Below are 17,914 nucleotides of genomic sequence, written 5' to 3' on the forward strand. Positions count from 1 at the left end.
GTTTTCACACAGATTTAACACACAGATCACCCCCTCCTCCTCCTCCTCCCTCTTTCTCTACCTAAAATCAATTACTTAGGGGCAATGGTAAAATAATTGAGGGCGCATTTAGGCCTTGAAATTAATACACGGTTTAAATGTTAAAACTTTTCCATAACTTCTCGCTTTGAGGTATTAATTTACCTCCTAAATTGAAAAAGAAAAAGACAGGAAAGCTCTACATTTTATTCTTAAGCAGCAATAAAATGCAAAGGAGTTTTTTTTTTTTTCTCCAGCAAAGCTAAAACAACAGTAAAACAGACTGTACAATGTAGGTGTAGAGAAACAAAGACCTGTCTCACAAGATGACAGTTAATCCATGAAGACAACTGTACTAATAGTAGTAGCTTTTAAAAAAAAATTCAAATGACAAATGACATGTAGATTCATGCACAGGAAAGAAGAGATTATCTGAATAATAAATGTTTCTGCTTCACTTGATAAAAGACAGTCCAGACGTTTTTTTTTTGTTTTTTTTTTCCCGGACAATAAACCTTCTACTGATGCTGCGGTCCCTCTGGTGCCAGATCAGTACATGTTTCTTATTGGGCTGGTCAAACAGCATATTAAACACAATCAAGGCTGTAGAAATATTCATTACAGGCATTTTGACGGATTTTACAAATCTGGAAATGCAGCGGCGTTCTTGGAAAACATGCCAACTGAGGGACTAAGAGTATTAAGACAGTGAAGCTGGCTCCAGTGAAAGGGACTGGGGAAGGGGAAGGGGAGCTGTTGCAGACACTGCTGTTTTTTTGTTTGTTTGATAGTGCTTGGTTTTGCTGATATGGGTGAAATATAGGGCTTTTTTTTTTTTTTTTTTTTTTTTTCGTTTTTTTAAATCTTCAGGTAAGCCACATAAGACAAAATAAAATCTCCACATGCTCTGAAATCAGACACTGTACTTAGATACAAAACATTAGGCGATAGGAAAGATGGGGTGGTGTAATTAAGGGGTTTAGAGTAGGTAGCATCACATGGTAAAGAGTGAATGGAGGAAAATTTGGGGCTTTGACTGTCGCTGACATTTTCCAAAAGGTCTTTTCTCCCACAGAACCTATCTTCTAGTGCTCGTCGTAATGATGGCCTGCCAGCGGAGGAGACAAGGTGCTATCTGTTAATCACAGGCCCCCTCGGTGATCCATGTCCACTGGTGATAGCCGTGGTGGACACTTTGCTGGAAGGGAGAGACAGACAGAGAGAGAGAGAGAGAGAGAGAGAGGGGACAAAGAGAGAATATTGATTTGCAGGAATATCAAATGTCAAAAGTCAATAAATGAAGACACAGATGTCAGACTGTAGATGTCAGTTTATATTATAACAAAAACATACTGTGCCCGGTGCCTTCATGTCAAAGACAGAAACACACACACACACACACACACACACACACACACACACACACACACACACACACACACACACTAACATGGGTCACTAAACTGAATATTTAACAGACATGACGTTATCAATTAAATTACAAATGAATCAAATGTATGCCATGCCTTAAACAGTCTGATAGCTGACAACAATCTAATGGCCCCTGAAACAAATTGAGCGGGGTTATAATCATTAAGAACAATTTATCTGTACCGTTAGGACATACTGCTGTGACATACACATCCTTCAGTCGTTCCTATCTGACCTATCTAAACGACCCGGTTTGTTGATCACTTGACCCCGCAGGGTTCAAAGGTCAGCCGGTTCAAACAGCTATCAGCGTGCAGCAGGCACCATAAAACTGCTGTTTCTTACTTGAACACTTTGACCCCTCATTAACCCAGTCTCTGTACGGCACTGAGAATTATCACCTGCTGCCACACAGGAGCAGAAAGCCTTTACAGCATCTGGTGGGTGTGTATGCTTGCGGGCCCGCGATAGAGAGACACTGCAGGTGTGATGCAAACACTGCTCTATTAAGTGAATGGTTAGTAAGCGAGAGTCGCTGGGTGGATTTCCATCCACCTGTTTTTAATGGGCTTTTTCGATTCGCGCATAAAGATGGAAGTGGAAACGCCAAAAATAAAACATAATCCTGAACTAGAATGGCACTCAGAGCGCATACTTCCGCCAGGGCCCACATAGTCCCCTTTTGTACTCACTCATAAGTACCAGCCACCTAAATACCCTTGATTTTTTTTTTCATCACGATCCATGCATTATTCCCTGAGAAATTAACGAAAATGTGGAAAAACACCCTATCTAGCAATGCTCTTATTCCGATTTGCACCAAAATTAATGGGGTCGGTTTATGGGGATGAGATCCCATCCTCCTGACAAACCAACCAACCAACAAACAGACACGAGAGACAAAATCTTTCTCGGCGAAGATAAATATAGCACAAAAACAAAAGTCCCACTGTACTGATAAAAGCAAAAAGGGACAAAATAATGATATATCAAAAAAATAAATAAATCATGACGTACATAAATTGTCTGTCATACACACACAAGTGTCGGTCGTCAGTTTGTAGCTATTATATATCGCTGGCTTCCACTGAAACGGACTGATGGCCTTTTGCTTTTTCACCAGATCGCTGAGCTAGAGTGTGGACACCCGACCGGAACCCGCAGAGTCCTGACAGGCCAAGCTGAGTTCGGACAAAATTTAAGAAATGATGTCTGGGTCCAGGTTGGATCAGTCAGTGCGTTTACATGACACTCAAGAAAGCCGAATTATTCGGTTAGTCCGACTATGATCGAATTTTTAAGATGCATGTATACACGTTAGTCTGACTAAAATCCGACCGCATCGGATTTCTCATAGTCAGATTAAAACACCTAGATTATTTGATTGATAGTCACATTACTCGTGCATGTGTACGTTCTACCAGATTGGATTCGGATTCTGCGTTCTCCCGGGCCGTGAGCCGGAAGTAGAGGGACAGTGGTGGCGGCGGCGGCAGCGTATAGTTCGATTTTCTCACCAGCATGTATACTCGGACAATTGCAGTTGTCTGATTGAGTAGCATAGTCGAACTATGGCTGTAATCTGACTAAGATGTGCATGTAAAAGCACTGACACAGATATAGCTATATGGAAGTATTTTTTTTTTAATTCTATATTAATCTCCACAGAACAATGACTTTCCACTGTGAGTTTAACAGACCATGTCTGTAATCGGCATAAACAGGCAAGCTGTAATCACGGAAACAACTGCATTACAGGGCAACACAAACTTTGGACAAAAAAATGCAACGGGCAGAAAGTGACCATCTGCTGTTCAATGAACTACCTGCTAATAATCTCATAATAGTAGAGCAGTTTCTTTTGCCAATTTTCTTGAAATTGGTGCTACATTTGGAAGGAAAGCTGGCTAGTGAGAGCAAGAGTGTCAGCCAACCAGTAAACGGCTGTAATGCAATAATGTTAAACAACATCACATCATCAAGACGGTTGTAAGCGTTAGGGTTAGAGTTGGTCTGAATAATACACTGACATAGACATTGAATTTTGGTTTAATTAGGCATCCATATTTGTTTGGTTATCAGGGAATTTGTAAGAGCCAATTGAATATATCAGCGATACAGAGATGAGTTTCCCAATGGTAATTACGCTTCAACTACCGGGTGAAACTAATGACGGGAATGACATGTGAGCTCCCTAACGTTTGCTGATTAGATGAGGATTTCACTAGATGAAAAGTCAGCCAAAAGTTGAGGAGACATTTTACAAAAAACAAAAACAAATGTCAACCTCATGGTAGAGCATGAAGAAAAGTTAACAAACTTAGATACATAATCTGAGAACAATGAGCATCTGAACAACATTTCATGACAAAACATACTCTAAATACAGAGTACAAAGAGAGAGAGACTGCATAAACGCTTTAAGAAACTGAAGTGCAACATTTCAGGGTAAGAAAGTGTCTTTGTAGAAGATTGTGATCAAGTAGGAAAATATGGATGTGAAGTAGGAAAGAAACAGAAAGTAAGAAAGAAAATAATAATGATCTGCTTCGTGGCCATTACTCTAAAATTGTGTTAAACTGCTTCTTCTGTCACTCCTGAGCACAAAGTTTGAGCAAACTATTTATCATGAACCACCTGCTTTGATGTGTGTGTTACACATTTGTCTGAAAAAAAAAAAGTTTTGGATATGATCTACGGATATAATTCTATCGCTAGTTGAAAATAATATGATGGTAATTCAATTCTGATTTAGATTCTGGTTTGTTGCGCATATTAAGTGAGGAACATTCATTAACATCGTATTCCAAATTCCTCATTTTGCTCCTGGACAACCTCAGTTTGTTTGTCTCTGTGAAAGAAACTCTTTGTGGAGCCACTAGTGTTGAAAGAAAAGGGGAAAAAAAGAGAAAAACTTAGAGTTAAATTCTGGGCCAAAGATCTTTCCTTCAAGTACACAAAACAGGAGGATTGTAGAGGACACTTAAAACATATGGTGTGACCCATACTTGATGCTTTGTTTGCCTCAAATGATTGGGAAACTGGTATCAACATGTTTGACCTGAAAAAGGCCCGAAAAAAGCCTGAGAAAATGGGACTTTTGTAAGGAGTTCGAAGAGACAGTGCTGTGCCCTCATACTTATTAACTTGCTTTTGGATCTCATGTAGATTTATGTCATACCAACAAGGTAGTCAACGAGCAAGTGTTCAGAGTTTATTCCCCAGCACATCTCTGCATGTGACTGCTGCTGCTCATTCTCATGCTGTCCTTTGCACCTTCATTATGATACTGTGGTGGGGAATGAGCTGCAGCTACACTGATTACTCGTCCTTGGGGTCTTGTCTGATTGTCTGGCTGCTAGTGTTTCTTGCCCCGTTGGATCTATTTTCAAGGATGTTACCACATTCTGAGATCTCGGCAATTACTTCGCAGAGTACAGTGTTAATAGAGCTGATGGCCAGAGCCACACGAGTGAAAAATCCACATGTCAAGGACTTGGCAAAATTGGCAGCCCAACTGGAGAGACTTCTTCTCCAGAATGAACCATTGTTGTGTGGACGGTGCAGCGACAAGACCTGAAAGCATGGCATAACAAATCTGCAGCCAGAGGCAGATGGTGGCTTCTACAATTGTGTTTGTGTTTGAGGAGATAATGAAAGTTTGATCATGTCATTCTGCCTATGTTGCCAGATTTGTTTTTGGAACACAGTGGGCCGGGTTTCAATCAACATGTTTTTCCGCGCATATTAAAATACTGCATTAGAAAAGGTTGGTGGACACAGCCAAATTGTAAAAAAAAAAAAAAAAAAAAAAAAACCTTTCTCAATTTCGTGAAAAAGCTTTAAGGGCTAATTTCTCAGTTTGTTGATTGTTGAGTCTTATTCCCAGCTCGTCACATACTGACGCTCTCGGTTGATAGATCGGGTTTGCCACCAGACTAAAGCGTCACTATTTGACCACTTTGGAATGAGACTCAAACATCCGCTAGCTTACAAGTTGGACTTCTAAGGAGGTTTTTGTCTTTAAATAATAATAAAAAAAGAGTTAATGTGCTTGATATAGCCATGTAGCGAACATTTAACTCGCATGACTGATCAGCTGTTTCTGCTCCCAGGGAAGAGATGACAAATGGCAGCAGATCCAAGCGTTCTCTTCAGCGCCCGACACAGATTGGACATGACTTTCCTCATGTTGACACATGTGACATAGAAAATGTCACATTTTCATCGTGTTTTCGACATCGTTTATCAGCATTTGAGGTTGCGGTGGTATAATTGTTTTCCGACTGGAGAAAAGGCCCCACCTACTACTTATGTTGAAGGATCCAACTGAATCCAACTCAGCTGGCATTCCCGCTGTAACTACATTTGCAATAAACATGCAAGGCGACCTTAAATGCATCTACAGCAGTTTTATTCAAATGTGTTTATACTGTATTTTTCAGTCATTTTCTGTACTTGCAAAGCAATTCATGGTATTTACTTTGCCCTTGTTGACAGAATCCCCGCATTTCCTGCTGAGAGACGTCTATTGTCAGCGCAGAGTCTAAGACTCCATTTCTACCAAAAACACCCACAATTTGCTTTATGCTGCTTCATTTGAATGAAATCCCCACTTGTTTGCACCTCTCCTCCCATCTGTGTGCGTGCACCACCTCTGCACTGAACACAAAAATACCAAGCAGATGCACAAAAACGCATTCTAAGGATAGCAAAAAATAAACATGACGTAATTCTGAATTTGCTATTGGCTATGAAGTCCACTTTTATCAGTAACTGAAATCTGCAACTTAAATAAAACATAGCTACCGTCTGTCTCCTTGTATGGTCATAAACCTGTCTCCTACATTATATGTTTGTATTATACTAATTTAATATGCCTAATATCTTAAGCTGCTGTATTTCAGTGATGGGCAATACAATAGTTGGACTGAAACCCTCACCAATCATCAACTCTGACTGCTGTTCAGAATAGACTTGATTTCAGATTCATAGATTAGATTAGAATGGATTTGTTGGCCACTTGGGGGCAGTGGAACAATCTGAAAACAAAACACTGATGTATTACCTCTTTCAAAAGTTGGGGAACATTTTAGCGAACTCTTGACTGACATAAAACGGTGCCTCTTTAGCTGTGAAATGCTATATATTGCACTATATTCACCAGCTCGTTGCTAACGTTATCTGCTGTCAGATGCAGGTAGTATAAAGTATTTATCGTAAGTAGTCTACTTGAACTATGACTAAGTAGTGAGTAAAAATGTTCAACTTCTTTAGTTTAGGTGCCACAATGAGACGTCTTAGGAAACGCCTATGTTTGCACTTTCAGTACAAACCCTTTGTGTCGGCAGTGAACAATTAGCATATATATTGGTTATAACATTTTCTTATATATATTGGTAATAGTGTGATTCTGGCAAAAATCTTTCTCCCACAGAAAATATGTGTTCTGACTCTAAAGTTGTTTCAAAGCAGGAATGCGAAGAGTTTAATGGTCTTCTTCACAAAACCCCGTTTACACAAGTTTGAATCGAATCTTTTTTTTTTTTTTAAATATCTGTATAGCTCAGACGTATCCACACGCAGAGAATTACGGCTGTGATTTCAGCTAGAGCACTTTTCTAGGGTTTACACACATTGTACAGGATGCATTTTGAGATCTACAACTTTTCAGAATAAATGTCTTAAAATCTAATTAATGAATAATTCAAAATAATATTATTTTCCAACGGAGGGTTTTGCAACATTTATACTGTAATCAAGACGGAAAACACATTTGAATAGTTAAATGAATTAATAAAATGGGAATTTCTGAGGGCTTTTTAGAGATATTTTGTGGCTCCTCATCCTTTCTTAGGTGTGTGTGGTGCTGTGCTGGGTGACTTTGGACTGATGACCTCAGTTAAATCCTGCCTACAGCCCTGATTGGGAGTCCCCTCCTCTCTCCATTCAGTGATGGACAGTGAGGCCACTCAGTATGCTACACCCCCTCCTCCCTAACTTCCATCTTCTTCAAAACTTATTCTTTCCTTTCTCCTCCTTCCTCCAAAAAAAAAAAAAACCCTCCCCGGTTCCTGTGGAGTGGCTGGGTTTTGTGTGGCCCCAGCACTGTCCCGTTTTTATCACTCCTCTGACGGGTTACCCCGGTCCCCCTCGCACCTGCGCCGCTCCCAGGTCCCTACAGGAATGCGCTGGGGCTTGTAATCGCCTTTGTGGGGGCCATTGAGTTGTATGGCTGACTGAAACTTCCCAACCTCACAGCGCGCTGGCCGCTGAATGGGGCTCAGCGTGGGGCGGCTCTCCAAACCACGGCCGCTGCCAAATTCCTACAGTGGCGCTCCACAATCACTCCCACACAGGCCCCGATATACCGCCAGGCAGGAGGGACGGGGAGGGGGTGGTGGTGGTGGTGGTGGTGGGTGTGTGTATGTGTTGGGCAGAGAGATGGATAAGTCTACATTTAACTCCAAACAAAACGGACACTTTTTATGCGTTTACATCGCCACTCTGGCTGAACGTGGCGCAAACATGTCTTAGGTTTTTTTTTTTTTTTTTTTTTTCTGTTTGTGTCACTTTTCGATAGCTTGTTGGAGTGAAACAGTGATTCAGAGAAACAATAAACCAAATATGATTTTGTTAATTTTCTTTTTTCCTTTCATTTTAATATCTCACCTCTTGTCAAAAAGTTCCAGTGCAGGTGCTATTCCAACAACGGAGAAATCTGAAAAATACAACAAAAAGGAAAAAGAAAAAAAAGGCGTTTGAATGGTGGACAAAGTTTTGTGGAGGAAAAAAAAAAAAAATAAAGCAATTTTTCTCATAAACTTTCAGGACATTTGTGCTGCGTTTCGGTGCATTAGGTCTGTGCGCCGGCATACAGCGTGGTAGCTGTGGGTAGATAGAGCAGCGCTGCAGGATTAAGAGGCAGCAAGATTGTTAAACATGTCAACGTGTAATTGCACGATAAGGCCCTTCCGAGGAATTCATTGGCCCAGTTGCTTTCTCTATTCCGCGCTAATCTCGCCCGGCACATTCGCTCTGTGCAATCTGTCTCCATAATCTTCTGTGACAGAGCGGGCGACGAGAGCAGGCTGCTTGGTAATTTTTTTAGGAAAGGGGGGGAGACGCGGAGAAAATATGCAGAGGCGTGATAAAGTGACGCTAATTATCCCCATTTAGGACAGGGAGTGCAAGGGATCGGGGCTTTACGAGCAACCGAGTGTGCGCCGGAGCTGATGGCCTCCTAGCACAGAATATATCGGTGGCTACAAGATAAGAGTATCGCGCGGTGGAGAGATTTATTGGCCGGTCAGCTAAACACACGCGCGCGCAAACAAGCCGCACACGCACGCGCGCGCACACACGCCGCGGCCACATTCCCTGTGTACGTCGCACCCCTACACTTACCCCCTCTTCCACCTCAAGGTGTAATTTATTCGGGTTAAATTTGCCAGAACGCTCCTCTTTTTAGCCTGGCGATGCGCCGTGACGCGCTCCGCCTCTCCGGGCTTTCACTGTTAATCCGCATCTCTTCACATCAACAGATAAGATGCAAAACACACGAGGAGACCATCCCGTGCCATAAGGCTGCTGCGCTGCTGCTGCGCGGCTGCTGCGCTGCGCCCCGGAGAGATGTCTCCATAGATGGCGGTTTGTCTTTTGAGTGGGTTTTTTTTTTTTTTTTTTTTTTTGGAATTAAAACTAATTTCTAGACATTGTTCCTGTGATTTCCCTCAATAGATTAATGCGCAGCCAGACGTTACACGCTCCACTATGAGGCCTAACAGGTTTAATTGACATACCATGCAAGTCTTCATCAGTGTGAAATAGGCCCTTTAACTATGTATTTGAGATTAATTGATTTTTTTCCCTTTTTTCTTAAATACCTAAGTAGGCATAAATTTCCCTCATTTGCATGTGTATGCTTATTAGCCTGAATCTACATATGAGGCCTACAGGCAATAAAAAAGGAAAATGTACACGTCAAAACCAGCTGTGTCCTGTCAAAAATGACGTCATATTCAGACTCATTTGTCATTATTTCGAGAGGATTAATAATCTGATTGTGTGTGTGTGTGTGTGTGTGTGTGTGTGTGTGTTTGTGTGTGTGTGTGTTTGTCTAATCCATAATGAAGGTGTTTCAGTCAAGGGGACCTACACTGGGATATCTAAAATGTATACATCTGCATCTTTGAAATTGTGATGAGTCATCAGTAATCCCACGGAGCTACTTGTCACGCGTGTGTTTGGTCACTGGGAGGTCCAGTCCGCGCAACAGTTTGGGCTGTGCGCGGGGCGAGGTGCGTTAAATCTCGACTCATTGCACGCGCAGCTCTGTGCAGCTGACTCCTACATTTTGGTGAATTGAGATGTTTCTCCTTCCTTTAAGATGACCGGCGGTTCGTTCTTTAGCAGTGGTGATATCAGATATGGATTTATTGTTCAAATCTCCGCTTGTGCCTCACGCAGCTCTGCCTTTTAACAGTGTCAACCTGTGCAGCCTCACAGCTTCAGTAAAAGATGGAGGAACCTAATAAGTATTATTTAATTAAAGATTTGATTTATCATCTCTGAACATTGTTCATTTGATTAGTGAGATGACCAAAAAGTACAGCTAAATAAATAATGATTTCTTTTGTGATTATTTTTCTTTGGTACCTGCAGTATTGTTGAGCACGTGATTTAAGCTATATTACCGTTCAGCTCAAGTATTATTATTTTTCTCTCATAAGTATAAAACCATTAAATCCCATAATGGCAGATAAAGTGGATGATTAAAAGAAGTCCACGACCCGAGGGGCAGTGGATGAAGTGAACCAACTCAGGTGTGAGATCGTTGAAAATCTATAGTCTTTTAATTCATATATATATATATATATATATGAACATTATTTTCTCACTAAACTGATCATTATACATTATTCATTAGACCTATTCCTCATCAGCCTTGTTATTTACGTCAAGTGTTCAAAACTGAATCAGTGAAATTGCATCAAGGCTTCACACCGAATCACAAAATGTCTCTGATATGAAACTATTTCAGTGATTTACTGTTGATATTCATATTCGCCTGATAAGAACCCATATTCAAGAAGTCTTTCGAGTAAAATATATATATATACTTTCTCACAGGTTGCTGAAGTTTTGTTGAAGAGCAGTTCGTCATTTAAAATATGATGTGATATAATCCAGAATTGGAAATCTGACAGTTTATTTAAAAAAAATAATTAAATAGAGATCTGATAAGTGATCAACAAAAATGATTAGAAATAGGTTAAAATTAAACATTTGCTAGCCTTTTCTGCTTATTTTTTGTTCATAAACACAGCTCCATTACCATGGTGAAATTAAATGTGGTAATGACACAATTTATAAATCTCCTATTGCCAAATAAATGAGGACGTTTCGTTGACAGCACTTACAGGTGGTTTATCATAAGAGGCCTTCACTTACTCTACAAAAATCTATTTTTCATTTTTGTCATTGGTGTTTGTTTTGAGAAAAATGTACAAAAACAAATGCGTAAGGAATCATATTTGTATAAAAATGTGAATGTGAGCCATCATCAGCTTGGCCTGCTTTCAAGATTCAAAACGAGACGTGATTATGATTCGGCCTGCTCGCCACTGAAATATAGAAATAAATCTTTTCCCTTCAAACGTATAAATAAAGGTAATAACCCAGATGAAAGCTCTCTCGCAGGCCTGCAGACTGTAGCTTTTACGCACAATTACGCACAAACAATCAGGCTATTTAAAAGCTCGTGGGACCTGTGTCCACAGCGGTGTCAGAATTTAAACAGGTGGCTATTTGTCTCGAGAGGAGGCTCGATGGAAATCTTGTGTGCTATGACGTGAAAGACACTCTTGTGTGAGAGCACTGTGAAAAATAATCAATCTAAGACCGTTGTCTTAAGAATCAAAGCAACATCTTGTGAAATTTATTCAATTCTTCTTCATTGCAATATCAGGGCTTTTCACTCGCAGAAAAGCACTTAAATTACAACAGCAGTTGCCCGTCATCCTTTGAAATATTAAAATTATTCACAATTTACAATAATTAGAGTGTTACAATAAAAAGAGGTGATTTTTTTTCCAAGAATTAAGACACAGGCTTTCTGCAAATGAACACAAATGTTTAAAGAATATGACTTTCCCATATCTTTTAAAGCACTTTCTTAAGATTATGACACGTTTTCTCATTTTCAAATAAGTTACAGAAACCCCCACCACGCCCCCCCGCCCCCGAAATTATGAGACAATTGAACCAAATACTCCCCATGTGAACCTGGCGGATCCCTCAACTAAGACTGTGAAGTAAATGGACAAAAAGATGATAGCACAATAATAACCAATAATCTCAGCATCATATTCGTTATATAATTCCACTGGTGGCTATTGAAAAAAAGCCGAGATGAATATGCTATTTACCCTTCATTTACAATAAACATTCTGTACAAAATGCAGGTAGTTCTCGGACCGGGGTTATTTAGAAAAGAGGTAAATATTTGGTTATGTGTTCGTTTGCAGTTTTCAATTATAATGTGAGTTCTAAATGTGTGTTAGAGGGACCGTCCCGTTCACTCCAGCCGTGGCGCTCTGGTAATGCTGCGGCAAGGCATGGAGTCTACTTTGCATTGACGGGTCCCCCGGCTCTCCGGTCGGTAAATACATGCTTATCATCTCTCTCAAGTCTCCGGGGCAAGGACCCCGTGAGTGTGTGCTGCTGACGGGAGGGCTTACACTCGGCTCCGACTTCACAAGCGACCCTAACGTCCCCATGGCAGCCGAGGAGGAGACGCCGGAGCCCTGGTGCTGCGTGTAGGTGATCCCGCCGTAGCCGGATGGAGAAGCGTTCATGTAGCTCTGAGAGTTTGAGATGGGGCTGTACTGCAGGGCTGTCATGTCGTAGCGGTGCATCGGCTGGGGGTTGTGTGAGTGATGGTGGTGTGAGTGGTGGTGGTGGTGCGCTCCGCTCCCCGGGTGCTGGCTGTAGGCGAGCTGAGCCTCCTGCATCATCGCTGCGGCCGCCGCGGCAGCAGCCACCTGCCCCGAGTACGCACCGTTCGCCCAGCCGTTCATGTGCGCGTAGCCGGAGCTGGCGGAGCCTCCGTGACCCCCGGGGCTCTCTAACCTCTGTCCGACCCCGGATGAACCCATTCCGACTCCTAAACCAACTCCACCGCCCCCACTGGGCCCAGAAAGCAGTCCACCGGCGAGGGAATATTTGTCCTTTTTCAGCAGCGTCTTGGTCTTCCGTCTGGGCCGGTACTTGTAATCCGGATGCTCCTTCATGTGCATGGCTCGCAACCGCTTCGCCTCGTCGATGAAAGGGCGCTTCTCAGCCTCGGACATCACCTTCCACTCGGCGCCCAGCCGTTTGCTGATCTCCGAGTTGTGCATTTTGGGGTTCTCCTGTGCCATCTTTCTCCGCTGCCCACGGGACCACACCATGAACGCGTTCATCGGTCTCTTCACCCGCTCCTGGTTCGCTTTGGACCCACTGTTCGGCCCCGTTTGACCCGTGGTAGTGTTCGTTTGGGGGCCGGGGGAATGGAGGTCAGTTTCCATCATCATGCTATACATTCACCTGGTTTTAAACTTCGCCGCCAACAGAGAAAAAAAAGTCTATTTCGAGATAGCTCGAGCGCACGAGATCGGGTGCGCACAGGACGACTGGCTTAGAAAATTAAGATTCTAAGCCCGGATGAATCAGTACGAGATCAAAATTAATCCGAAAGGGGATGTAAAATGTTCTCCAACCAGTTTTCACCCTGTCTTCGCCTGCGTTGGTTCACATCCACTGTGATAGAATGCGCATTGGAGCCACTTTCCCTGTCGGAGTTGAGAAGTTGGTTAAAGCGGCGGCCATATGATGCGCACTGACAGCGGTTAAATGAGCCACAAGCGGCCAATGAGGCTCCAGCAGCAGAGTGATTTGCATGTCGTTTGGTCAGGTGACTAGAGGACCATAGAGGAAGAACACACCGGAGGAGGAGGAGGAGAAGGAGGAGGCAGAAAAAGGAGGGTCAATCCCACAAATAGCACAAGGCATTTGAAATTTCCAAACACGCTCTCAGAGACTTGAGCGAAACAAAAATAACTAAGATTTGTTAGCGGTGATGGAGCGGCCAAAAGGTGGGTGCAGTCTGTGATTACGATGAGTCAAACATCTTAACACATTTTATGGGTATGGTTGCTTGATATCTTTTTTTTTTCTTTTAAAGCTTCCATATCAAGCAGCTTTAAAATTCCCTGGCGTCAGTAAAAGTTGGGCTCAAATCATTTTTCACCCTCCACTTTCTCTTTATGTTTGAGCTTGGAGATCAGAACGTTTCCTCCCCGTCTTTAACACGTTTTATTCTCAGATTCACTGCGCGTCCCGGAGGCCTTTGGGTCCTTCTGTGCCTCACGCGCTAAAAGTAAACCACAGCCACGACTTGACGCTCAACCGGCGTCTCAAAATCCATTCTCCTCCTCTCTCTCCCTCGCTCCCTGCAGGCATGTAATTAAGGTATGTAATAAATAGCAGGCGTCAGAGAGAGGAATTACACGCACTCGCCGCGGAAGATGACGCGAGAGAGATTTGTTAAAAAGATAAATACAACAAAAAAAATAAATAAATAAATAAAAACTGTTGGTCTAAGAGGAGAAGCCCCTGAGGATGGATAGCCATGTAATGACGTGAAATTGGCGAGGCAACGCGCCGTGATCGCCGTCTGCTGGTGGTGCTGAACGCGTCCTGGTCATGTCCGTGTGTGTTTGTGTTTGTTTGTGTGTGTGTGTGCAGCTGGAAATGTAAACCGCTGCTGTTGTCATGTTTTTTAGTGGACTGATACACTTTACGGGCCTTAATAAATATCCGAGGGAAACCCGTGCGCAAACCGCGAGAGGAGGGAACAGGTCTATGCGCGCTCGGGTCCCGCGCATATATAATTCAGATTTCACAGCTGACCTCCCCTGAAAAGCCCAATCAACCTCTAATTGAAAGGGAAAACGAAATACCACTTCCCGCGGCGAGACTAACGATTTAATCATTCCATCGTTCTTTGCTGTTTTTTTTTCTGTTTCTTTTTCTTTTTTTCCTCCTCTTTTATTTTAATTGGAGCTAAGCTTGATCTAGCCCCTGTGCTCAGGGCCCGAGGGAGCGGGATCACTCGGATGGATCCAGGCGTCTTTGGTAAATGGGGTTAACGGGATATCACAATGGTCAATAAAACGTTTCCAGTGGTTCCGGGCCATGTGGCTTAAGGCCCGAGGAAGATGACAGTATCATGCTGAAACCCGGAGAGCTCCGGGGCGGCCGCTGCCAGTGAAGCCAATCACACCAGCAAACAAATAAACAGAGGAATGAAGACGAATCACAGTGACGCTTCTTTTAATACACGAAAATAACACCGAGCGCTTTAAAGTGGATGAAAGGAACACGATTAAAAATATAAATCCTATATTTCATGACGTAAAAAGTGAGGATTCACATTTTATTTATCAAATGCAAGCCGGTTTTAATTTAGATTTCGACGTCTTTGTTTTTTCAAAATTAAACGAATCACCTCTTAAAGTCGTTTTTTTAAGCATTGATCCATACCTTAACGTACATTAATTATTACTCAATACAAGTTACAATTTACACACAATGTTAAAGTCACGCAATTCGGCGAAGTAGATTAATTACAGCTAAATCCAAAAAATAGAGAGAGAGAGACTTGACACGATGTAGATTCAAGGATCGAGCGGAAATAATCATAAAAAACTATTATTATTATTATTATTATTATTATTATTATTATTATTACTACTACTATTATCATGTTCTTTTCATTGTAGTGTGGATTTAGGATTGCAGAGGATTAGCCTTTACACTGGCCCCTGTTTACTTTCTCTGTCAGCCCCCCATCAGTCACTCCTCTTTTAACAAACCTCCTTTAAAGAAAAAGAAAAAAAAAACCTTCCCGCTCCTTTGTGTGCGGCCTTTGCAACAGGGAGCGTGCACTGTGAGGACGGTGCACGACAGCGGGGCCAAGGGTCAAAGCAGTTATCTCTCTCCCCCCCCTCCATAAACTTAATTCATAAATAAATAAGAGAATGATTGTGGATGAACACAGGTACAGGTCGCGCACCACGGGGGTCATTGCGGTTTTTAATCTCGGCAAACTCCTGCGTCCATCGCGCAGAAATATAAAACTCCACACCGATTGTATCTCGGTTACCCCCCCCCCCCCCCCCCCCTTTTTTTTTCCTAAAGCTGTAAAGCCGCAATGGCAATTTCCGCGTGCGGTGAGTGGCCGCGTGTGTGCGCACAAGCCAGCACGCGTGGAACTGGATGGAATTTGCGAGCTGTGATCACCTGCGGGTGACCCGGTCACAAACTGGGTTAAGCAAGAGAAGGCGATTGTGTTCAAGCTTCAGTCTAAAGATGGAGCAAAAAAAAAAAAAAAATCTAAAGATGTGACGATCAGCACCAACTTCTTTCACCCCTCCCACCCGTAAAAACAGAACCATGTCACTTAAATGCTGCGTAAAACCATCCCGCCTTTAATACACACTCCTATAATTTACAGCATGCAGCAGTTTTTTTTTTTAAGTTAATCAGGCAGAATTAAATGGGCACACACGATAACCACTCACTACCGAGCGGATCAGTAGCCGATAATGTCACTTCAGAAAAATTTAAGTGAGTCGGTTAGAGAGCAACTGGTAGCAGCAGCACGAGCCACAGAGCTGCGCGCCCTGCTGGATCTCACATGTCCCAAAATAAAACCACAGCCTGAGGCTAGAAACACACATTATCTGCACAGCAGAGCGCAGACGTTCCCAGTAAAGACACTTGTTTCAGTATGCGCAATCGCATTTCCCTAAAAATATGCATTAATTCCACCTAACGCATCAACAAAAATAGATTTTACGCACAAAATATAGATTAATGGTGCATCTACAGGTTAAAAACCTATATCAAAAATCCTTTTCTTGCGTGCGGAATTGCCATATTCAGACTTACGCATGTTCCCCTCGTTCCCTCTACTCCAGACCAAGTGGGCAGATTTCTCCCTCCATACTCCTAAAGCCGTCCTAAACCCTTCCAAAGCTTCATGTAAGACCGCTACTCCCACTACAATCTGGCCGCTCGAATGCCAAGGCCATCCATGCCCGGTGCCCAAACCCACCACTCAACACACACTGAGGGGCAGAGACGAGAAGAAATGACATTTATTATACACTCTAAAAAAGACAATTCCAAGTTATTGTTTCTCTCTGCGAAAGGGGGCTTGCTTCTAACATAATGAAGCGTCTTTTGTGTGGCTCGGAACAATACAAAACAAGTATTCTAATAAATAGCCACTTTTTTTTTTTTTTTTTTGGCTCTCCAGGATGAATGGGCTGGAGCGGCGGGGTTCTGAAAGGCAGCTGTGCCGCATTCGGGGAGGAGGGGCGAGGACTTGAGGAGGAGCCCCGCAACCCCATCGCCTCCTCCTGGATACTGACTCCCATTACTGATCTTGGAAACAGAAAAGGATGCGAGGAGAGGGAGGTGGAGGTGGTGGTGGAGGGTGGAGGGTGGAGGAGGAGGAGGAGGGATATTGACTTTGGAGGCTGTTTTTACTCAGGACATACACTGTGTCCAACAATGTGATCCTCCAATCACCAAATATTGCTTCATACTGTGAAGTCCACAGCATCCAATTAGATTTAGTTTATAGGAGGCTGCACAGCTTGCAAGCATGTGGCTCAGACAGCTCTCTAACACACACACACACACGCGCGCGCGCGCGCGCGCGCGCACACACACACACACACACACACACACACACACACACACACACACACACACACACACACACACACTGGATACAAGGATAACACTTTATAAGACACAGCTGGGCTCATGAAAGGTTTCCTATTTGCACACAAGTTCACAGTTTTGAGACACAGTGCTGTCAGCATCTGCTTAAGACACACACACACGCGCGCAAGTCTGTTCAATCTACTTGCAAACTCAGTGTTGATTACCTCAGAGCTTCATTTCTTCTCAGTCGAACCCTCACATGTCCCATTTGTTGTGCAAACACAGGAGCAGCGCCTGGTTAATGACTCCCACCTTCCCTCCCTGCCTGCCTGCCTGTTGCAGCGTCCTGGCTCCACGGCTGCCAGAGCTGACACACTCCCTGACTTGTAGCTGATGTAGCTGGCAGGTGTCTGTGCTGCTTCACGCTTCCATCTGCTAACTGTTGGAGCCAAGGTGGGAAAAAAACAACAACTGGTGGCTCCTATAAAAGTAATTTCCCAGCCTTCTATTGTTTAGGGAACAAGGGGTGGCAACAAATCAGCCTCTTGGTGACGCTTTAACTACAAAAGTGATCATTCATTGTTGTTTAATGACACGCTGAGATAAACTGGACGGCAGTTATTTGGTTCCTGCGTTCCCTCCGAATATCTCAAATTTTACAGTGGGAACACATTTTACTACA

At 42.9% G+C, this 17,914-nt stretch overlaps 1 protein-coding gene across 9 annotated transcripts in view; it reads right to left on the reverse strand.

The window, feature by feature from the left end:
- Positions 1–211: 211 nt before the first annotated feature.
- Positions 212–17,914, reverse strand: part of sox1a (SRY-box transcription factor 1a) — an 82,764-nt gene continuing 65,061 nt past the window's right edge. For 5 of the 9 annotated variants that reach the window (XR_003985386.1, XR_003985387.1, XR_003985389.1 and 2 more), the window contains one exon: positions 212–1,216. Coding sequence is in view for 2 of the 9 variants with exons in the window: in XM_030429294.1 (XP_030285154.1) it covers positions 1,157–1,216; positions 12,192–13,034 (903 nt within the window). In the remaining 7 variants the exon portion in view is untranslated. Of the gene's footprint in view, positions 1,217–8,121; positions 8,171–12,191; positions 14,231–16,446; positions 16,721–17,914 lie in introns of those variants that run through there. The other 4 variants (XR_003985390.1, XM_030429295.1, XR_003985385.1 and 1 more) reach the window with 4 other exon arrangements.

This window comes from Sparus aurata, chromosome 9 (genome assembly GCF_900880675.1).
Source record: "Sparus aurata chromosome 9, fSpaAur1.1, whole genome shotgun sequence".
In the NCBI taxonomy this organism is placed as follows: Eukaryota; Metazoa; Chordata; class Actinopteri; order Spariformes; family Sparidae; genus Sparus; species Sparus aurata.